This window comes from Juglans microcarpa x Juglans regia, chromosome 7D (assembly GCF_004785595.1).
Source record: "Juglans microcarpa x Juglans regia isolate MS1-56 chromosome 7D, Jm3101_v1.0, whole genome shotgun sequence".
Classification (NCBI taxonomy): domain Eukaryota; kingdom Viridiplantae; phylum Streptophyta; class Magnoliopsida; order Fagales; family Juglandaceae; genus Juglans; species Juglans microcarpa x Juglans regia.
In genome coordinates this window covers 1,021,551-1,029,971 of record NC_054606.1, presented here as the reverse complement: position 1 = coordinate 1,029,971, position 8,421 = coordinate 1,021,551, and the positions used below count along the sequence as shown (strand labels likewise).

At 41.0% G+C, this 8,421-nt stretch overlaps 1 protein-coding gene across 10 annotated transcripts; it reads left to right on the top strand.

Annotated features, from left to right (window-relative positions):
- Window positions 1–39: 39 nt before the first annotated feature.
- Window positions 40–2,291, top strand: LOC121238473 (protein SENSITIVITY TO RED LIGHT REDUCED 1). 10 transcript variants are annotated; one of them, XM_041135351.1, is made up of 3 exons: window positions 40–314; window positions 406–502; window positions 1,304–2,291. In XM_041135351.1, exon 3 carries the CDS (start codon window positions 1,333–1,335, stop codon window positions 2,164–2,166), a length of 834 nt encoding a protein of 277 aa, XP_040991285.1. In that variant the 5' UTR covers window positions 40–314; window positions 406–502; window positions 1,304–1,332; the 3' UTR covers window positions 2,167–2,291. The 10 variants fall into 10 exon arrangements, with proteins under 10 accessions (XP_040991285.1, XP_040991284.1, XP_040991282.1 ...); XM_041135350.1 differs by having other exon boundaries at window positions 1,274–2,291; XM_041135349.1 differs by having other exon boundaries at window positions 41–314; window positions 1,264–2,291.
- Window positions 2,292–8,421: the final 6,130 nt, after the last annotated feature.

Below are 8,421 nucleotides of genomic sequence, written 5' to 3'. Positions count from 1 at the left end.
ATGTTTCTTATAAGTTTTAACCAATAATGAGTTATGGATAGAGAATTAAAAAGGAAATCAAGGTTATGATTTCAACGCTTCCCTTCCGTTAGAACTTCTGGTGGCCCTGAAAGCTGTGGACTGTGGAGGCCCGGCGCTTCGGTATCGACAAAGACAAATACTTTATAAAGAGCAGCAACCATACACGCCGCAGTTTCAGTGGGCTCTGGATCGAGGAAAAACCTCCAACCGTGTGGTTGATCTAACTCCTCTATCCACTCCCACTCTACCTCACCTACCTTCGCCCACCGCCGCGGCTCAATTACGCCATTAAGGTACCATCAATAAGACCCACCCTTTTTCACTATTCATTCATCAATCTATTTCTTTGCTGCACTGTTTTGTAACGTTTTTGGTGATTGGAAGAACCCATATTCGCAAAGATCTGGAAATATTAGCACTTTTGGAATTAAGGAAGAGAAATAGAAGGATGGAATTTGAGACTTTTGGGAATCGATTTTCGGTACTACTCTAGAAAAGAAAAAGAATTGCATTTCTGCTTTCTTTTCCACTTGCTCGCTGTATTGGATTTAAGAATTGTATTTGGCCTTGATTTCCTGTATTTCTAAGCTCAGTTTTTGTTTAGCAAAGCCCAGTTGTTTTCTCTTCACTATTGACATGTCCTCCATTCTGTAGCGAGTTAAGAACAAGAACAAGAACCCAGTTCATTTGTCACGAGCATTTTACAAGCACGCGCATACTCGTTCATTGCTCGTGATCCTTTGTATCTCACTAACTGGTCATTTCTGATCCTTTGGAACAACTCGATGAATTTAGAAATGTTTTTAGGAGACCACAATGACCATAGATATTATCCAATTTCTACGTTGCGATGGTTGACTAATTTAGATCTTCTTCGTGTTGCTTTGTCTTTGAATTTTTTCTTTTTTTTTTTTTTTTCACCGAAAGTTGTATGGCATCCACAATACTCAAATTCGCTAGATAACCACTAAGTTGAGCTTTTCTGTTTTTAAGTCCGTGATGGTTAGTGAACACCCTTGAAGAGATTTATTTCGCATCTAATAAAGGGATTTAATTTTACTTGTACATAGAAAGTTTTAGAAAATTGTTTCTCATAATATGAAATGTTTATGGACAATTAAAATGTCTCACATGATATACTGATGTCTTCTATTTTCCTTGATAAGAAACATCCCCCATTATTTTTCTCTCATGAAAATGAAGACAGAATCTGCCCCAACACTCGCATCCTTTCCATGTAAGTTTGTCCCAGCATACTCCTGAAAATGGTATATAATTACAGAAGTTGAGAAGAGAGGATCTTTGGCATCAATGGCAGCATCAGCAAAAACCCTCACTGTTGCAAACCGTAGTTTAAATGGAGACTGGACAGTTGTTTTACCCCGTCGTGGCAGACAGAGAAAACATTTGCCAACAATTAGATCTCAGGAACAACAACAACCGTGGGTTCCAACTGATGTTGAAACTGATCCTATCAGAACATCTAAATTAATACAGAAGATGCAGATCTGCATGAAGAAAATTGAGAGCTCTTCATTCTACCGTACTCTACTGGATCAAATTCAAACTCCAGAAATCTTGCATTGTTTACGTAGGGTCTTAGGCTCCGAGTCAAAGATGCAAATGGTGATTTATGGTATAGGCAGCATCGAATCATATGAACCCCCTCGATTGCAGCTTAGCCTTGCAGTCTTGATGAAGAGGAAGTTCAGTTGGATTGGAGAGATTGAGGTTTTTGATCCTATTCTTTCTGCAACTGAATCTCGGGTATTGGAAGCTTTAGGTTGTTCTGTTCTCTCAGTAAATGAGCAAGGACATCGACGTGCTGTAAAGCCAACAATGTTTTTTATGCCACATTGTGAGGCAGAGTTGTATGACAATTTATTGCATGCAAATTGGGGAGTGGAGTTGTTGAATCGTGTAGTCTTGTTTGGAAATAGCTTCAAGACATATGAGCAGCATATCTCAGAATTTAAGAACTCGGCTATCGTTGGTTCGGCAAAGCGAATCTTGTCTATTCGCCCATTTACAAAGGAATTCAGGATTGATACAGTTTCAGATGATTATTTTGGTGCTTTCCATGATTCAAGTTGGCATTTTTTTGGCCCTGTTCTTGAGACAGAGCTGCCGTATATCAAATTTTGATGAAAAATATCAATTGGTTTCAGTAATTGGATGATGTTTTGAGACATATTTTTTTGTCTTCCAAATTTCTTTTGGAAGGAATAATATTATTGTCATTTGCATGTAGAGTGGGTTGTATGTTTTGAGTTGCTTGGTGTGAGGACCTAAGTCTCAAGCCTGCCTAATCGTTTTTTTAGTGAGAAATTGAGAATTGTCAACTCGCATATTTTATTCTACATGCATCTGTTTAATCAAGCCTTGGTGTAAAATACAAGTTAAGTAATATCATTTATTATTAAAAAGAAAATCTCCATCCAAGTCATTTATAATTAGATCATTAGTGCCATAATATTCATGACATGAAAGCTGTGTTATTAACAGGAATTTAACTAAGGAATCGATTATAACTCTGAGAAAACGCAATGAATAATATACAAAAATATTGAAAACTTGAGAGGAATTATATTGTGAAAATTCAAAGATTGATCTTACTTGCGGGATGAATTTTCACATTAAAAAAACATGTCATAAACTTTAGGATATATGAATCCCAGTTTTAGACTGAGAAAATAAATATTTGATTATTAAGTCTAAAAAAATTACCCCTAATTAATCTTCTGATCATGGTTGAATATTAATTTTCTTAGAAGGGCATGTTTCTGGCCTACAAGACTAATTAACGTGAATATAAATTGTATGTTCTATCAATAAACCATTCATTTCTAAGATCCATACGAATTTCAACGAACGCTTCACACAAAATTGTCAGTATTAAATAATCCACCATCCGCACCGGAATTTTCAAATGTACGTAGAAATGTGAAAATGATACTCTAATTAGCAATCAAGTCTTAATACCAGCGAGAAAAAGCTAGAGATACATAAGTGGCATTCATCATGGCATAACAGTAAAATGAAACGCAAGGGATGTGGGCTATCGTAGACCCCTCCCGTGGCATTCATCATGACATAACAGTAAAATGAAACGCAAGGGATGTGGGCTATCGTAGACCCCTCCCGTCTTCGATCTTTCTTGCACCATTCTTCCGACTGAGGACATCCAAAGATACAAAGTTCCCGGAGTGAGTGAGGCAGATAGTTCGTTGAAAATGACGTTAACTTTTTACAATCAGCAATGGAAAGTCTTCGGAGTGAGGGAGGTAGGCCCTTCTTTGGAAAGGATGTGAGTTTTTTGCAATTTAAGATACACAGGAATTCAAGTGATGTGAGGTTTCGAAAGCCCTCGGGAGACAAGTATTTCAGATTCGGAAAGTTCTCGATGACCAACTCGGTTAGAGAAGTAGGCAGCTTTATCTCTGGAAAGGACACCAGGTGCGAAGATCCCTCGCAAATTCGAAGATGTTTGAGAGAGGTAATCCTGTCCCACCCCCACTCAAACAAGCCCTGAGTGATTCTGATATCAAGGATCGAAAGAGTTGTTAGGTTGGTGGGAAAACCTTCTTCTGGAAAGGATACAAGTAGACATTTCCCCATTTTCAAATCTTGAAGAGAGTGTTGTGAAAAACGATGACAATAAAGTGAATATAGACACAAGAAAACAAGCAATCACACACGACACAGTATATACGTGGTTCGGCAAATTGCCTACGTCCACGGGAGCTGCAGAGGATTTTTATTTCTTGAGGAATCACAATGCAATGGTGTAGAACGGCTACTGTTCACTGTCATACAGTACAAGTCAAACAACAACCCAATTTATATGTTGTATGGCGGAAATCCTAAAACAGCAGAATTAATGATGTTCGCTCGAGCGGCGTGTCGAGCCGGCGTCGAGCGAACCTGTTTCCCGCAATCGCTCGAGCCGTGAGTCGAGCGGCTCCTTAAGCAAAGCTCTCTGACTTCCCTCCGCTCGAGCTGTGAGTCGAGCGGTCATCGAGCGAACCTCTCTAACTTGCTTTTGCTCGAGCAGTCTGTCGAGCTCTTTTCGAGCGAAGCTCTCTGACTTGTATTCGCTCGAGTGGCTAGACACTTCGCTCGAGCGGCGTGAACCAGACTCTAAATACTCAACAATTCTCCCACTTGGAGACTGGTACACTCACATTGTCGCCTCTGCCTCAAACATGATATCCTCCACCTCTGCAACTCACAGCTCTTGTCTTCATACTAGAAGACCAACTGAAGTTGCGCACAACTTCAGTTTCTCAAGTGTAACACCCTTTGTCAACATATCAGCAGGGTTCTTACTTCCACAAATTTTCTCAAGTAACAACTGTCCATCATCCAACAATGATCGTATAAAGTGATACCTGATCTGAATGTGTTTAGTCCTGGAATGAAATGCTGGGTTCTTGGCAAGGAATATGGCACTCTGACTGTCACTGTAGAGAGTGCTATTCTGATTCTTTTTACTCAATTCCTCCAAGAAGCCCTGTATCCAAACCATCTCTTTTGCAGCTTCTGAAACTGCAATATATTCAACTTCTGTAGTAGACAAAGAAACTGTCTTCTGTAGATTAGAACCCCATGAAACTGCAGTACTACCCAGAGTGTAAACAAACCCTGTGGTACTTTTTTTGCTATCAATGTCTCCAGCTAAATCAGCATCAACATAGCCTTGCACCTCTAAGCCCTTTCCTGAGAAACACAAGCACGTTTCTGATAAGCCTTTTAAGTATCTCAAAATCCACTTCACTGCTTCCCAATGTTGTTTTCCAGGATTACTCATGTATCTACTCACAACTCCCACTGCATGGGCAATATCTGGTCTAGTGCAAACCATAGCATACATAAGTGACCCAATAGCTGAGGCATAAGGAACCTTACTCATATAGTCTTGTTCCTCTTCTGACTTTGGTGCCTGATCCTTGCTGAGTCTGAAATGACTTCCTAAGGGTGTGCCAACTGACTTGGCCTTGTCCATACTGAACCGGTTGAGTACCTTTTTCACATACTCAGCCTGTGAGAGTCTCAAAGTGCCTCTGACTCTGTCTCTAACAATTCTCATGCCAAGGATTTGCTTTGCAGCTCCCAAATCCTTCATTGCAAAATGCTCTGACATCTGCTTCTTCAGACTGTTGATCTCATCAATACTAGCCCCTGCAATGAGCATGTCATCCACATATAGCAGCAAAATAATGTAAGAATTGTCAAACTGTCTGACATAGCAACAATGATCTGCCTGACATCTGCTGTACCCTGCACTACACATGAAACCATCAAATTTCTTGTACCACTGTCTGGGAGCTTGTTTCAGGCCATACAAGCTTTTCTTTAATCTGCAAACTGAACCTTCCTTTCCCTGTACCACAAATCCCTCAGGTTGGTGCATGTAGATGTCTTCTTCAAGATCTCCATGAAGAAAAGCTGTCTTCACATCTAACTGCTCAAGAAATAGATCTTCAGCAGCAACCATAGCCAAAACTAGCCTGATAGTTGTGATTTTTACCACAGGAGAAAAAATCTCAGAATAGTCAATGCCCTGTTTCTGTTGAAAGCCTTTTACAACAAGTCTGGCCTTGTACCTCTTACTACCATCATGCTCAGTTTTCACCCGGTACACCCACTTGTTGTGTAATGCCTTCTTCCCTGATGGAAGTTTTGTCAACTCCCATGTCTGATTCCCTAACAAGGAATCCATCTCATCCTTCATGGCCAACTCCCACTTGCTAGAATTTTCATCTTGCAAGGTTTCTTGGTAACTCTGTGGTTCTCCACCATCTGTCAACAAAATGTAATTCAAAGAAGGTGAAAAACGCTGTGGAGGATGAATAGTCCTACCTGACTTGCGAAATGCAGCTATTGGAGTGGACGGCTCTGGATCTGACTACGGAATAATGGGAATGGGTGTGCTGGACCCACTCTCCCCGTCACTCACATCTCTGCACTGCACTGTGACCTCTGGTAGATCATCCAAACTCACAAACTCAAACTCCTGAGGAGCTGCTTCAGCAACTGTACTAGACTTGTCTTTGTACACAATCTTCTCATTGAAGATCACATTTCTGCTTCTTATAATCTTCCGACCCTGATCATCCCAGAAACGATAGCCAAATGCCTCGTTTCCATAGCCAATGAAATAACATTTCCTTGACTTGGCCTCAAGCTTATTACGAGCATCAGAATCAATAAGAACATAAGAAAGACAGCCAAATATTTTAAGATGAGAAAATTTGACCTCTTTCCCGCTCCAAGTCTCCTCAGGCAATCCACAATCCAAAGGAACTGATGGCCTTCTGTTTATCAAGTATACTGCAGTGCTAATTGCATCTGCCCAGAAAGTAGGTGGTAGCCCAGCGTGCAGCCTCATGCTTCTAGCACGCTCATTTATGGTTCTGTTCATACGTTCAGCAACTCCATTTTGCTGTGGTGTCCCAGGAATGGTCTTCTCCATTCTGATACCCTGAGTTGCACAGTACTCCTTGAACCCACCATCAATATACTCACCACCATTATCAGACCTCAAGCATTTCAACTTCAAATCTGTTTCAGTCTCAACCATGGCTTTCCAATTTTTGAACACATTAAATACATCAGATTTATGTTTCAAAAAATAGACCCATACCTTCCTGCTGTGATCATCAATAAATGTAATATAGTAGCGAGAACCTCCAAGGGATGCCACTGGGGAAGGTCCCCACACATCAGTGTGCACAAGATCCAGTCTCTCTGACTTCAGTGTTCTACCACTCCTTAAGAAACTGACCTTCTTCTGTTTTCCCATAATACAGCTCTCACACATACTGAGATCAACTGACTTCAGTTCTGGTAGCTTGCCTCTAGACAGAAGTTCTTTCATGCCATTCTGACTCATATGGCCAAGCCTGCAATGCCATAAGTCTGCTGTGCTCTCTGCAACGGTAGTGGCAATAGTGTTATTCAAACCAGTAGTCATATAGAGTGTACCAGTTTTCTTACCCCGAGCCAGTACCAATGCCCCTTTGGTGACCTTCCAGGTGCTATCTGAGAACACCACTGAGTGACCACAATCATCAAGTTGCTCGACAGAGATGAGGTTCTTCTTTAACTCAGGAATGTGTTTGACCTTTTGCAAGGTCCATTTGTTCTTGTTAGGGAGTGCAATGTCGATGTCTCCCATTCCAATTACGTTCAAAGCTTCTCCATCAGCCAAATACACCTTTCCAAAGTCACATGCAACATAGTTTTGCATTATCTCCCGATGGGAAGATGTATAGAAGGATGCCCCTGAATCAAGTATCCAGTCATCAACTGGACTATGAACTGCAAGCAATAGTGCATCATGTAATTCTTCAGTTACCACATTAGCACTATCATTCTCTGTCTTCTTGGGATTTCTGCAATTCTTCTTTATGTGACCAGCTTTGCCACAATTCCAACAAATTGCCTGCTGACCAGTTATTGACTTGCTCTTGCTCCTATTCTTTGATTTTGATCTACCTCTGTTTGAGTTCCTGTCTTGTGCTCTCCCCCGAGAGTCGACATTCAGAGCTGAACTCGAACCTGAGGTCTCGCCTGAATCTCTCCTACGCACCTCCTCAGCCAAAATCAAGTCACGGATGTCATCATATTTCAACTTTGACTTGCCAACAGAATTGCTAACAGCCATCCTCATGGCTTCCCAACTGTTTGGCAGTGATGCCAATAGTATCAGTGCACGTATCTCATCATCAAATTCAATTTCAACAGACGATAATTGATTTGTGATAGTATTGAAATCATTCAGATGTTGTGCAACAGACGTACCATCCGACATCTTTAAGTTAAATAACTTCTTCATCAGATGTACCTTATTATTTGCTGACGGCTTTTCATACATACCTGATAAAGCCGCTATGAGATCCGCAGTCGTCTTCTCCTTGATGACGTTGTGTACAACGGATCTCGACAGGGTTAGACGAATAACCCCAGGACCTGTCGATCCAACAGAGTCCAATCAGCAACTGACATGCTATCTGGCTTCTTCCCCAACAGTGGAAGATGGAGTTTCTTCCCATAGAGGTAATCCTCTATCTGCATCCTCCAATACCCATAATCTGTGCCATCAAACTTCTCGATCCCTGATACTTTCACTTCTTCTCCAGCCATCGTATTTCTCAGACCCTAACCTTGGCTCTTGATACCAATCGTTGTGAAAAACGATGACAATAAAGTGAATATAGACACAAGAAAACAAGCAATCACACACGACACAGTATATACGTGGTTCGGCAAATTGCCTACGTCCACGGGAGTTGCAGAGGATTTTTATTTCTTGAGGAATCACAATACAATGGTGTAGAACGGCTACTGTTCACTGTCATACAGTACAAGTCAAACAACAACCCAATTTATATCTTG

Bases quoted from the DNA above. Each gene is read 5' to 3' on its own strand.
- LOC121238473 (XM_041135348.1), top strand. From the start codon at position 1,333: ATGGCAGCATCAGCAAAAACCCTCACTGTTGCAAACCGTAGTTTAAAT.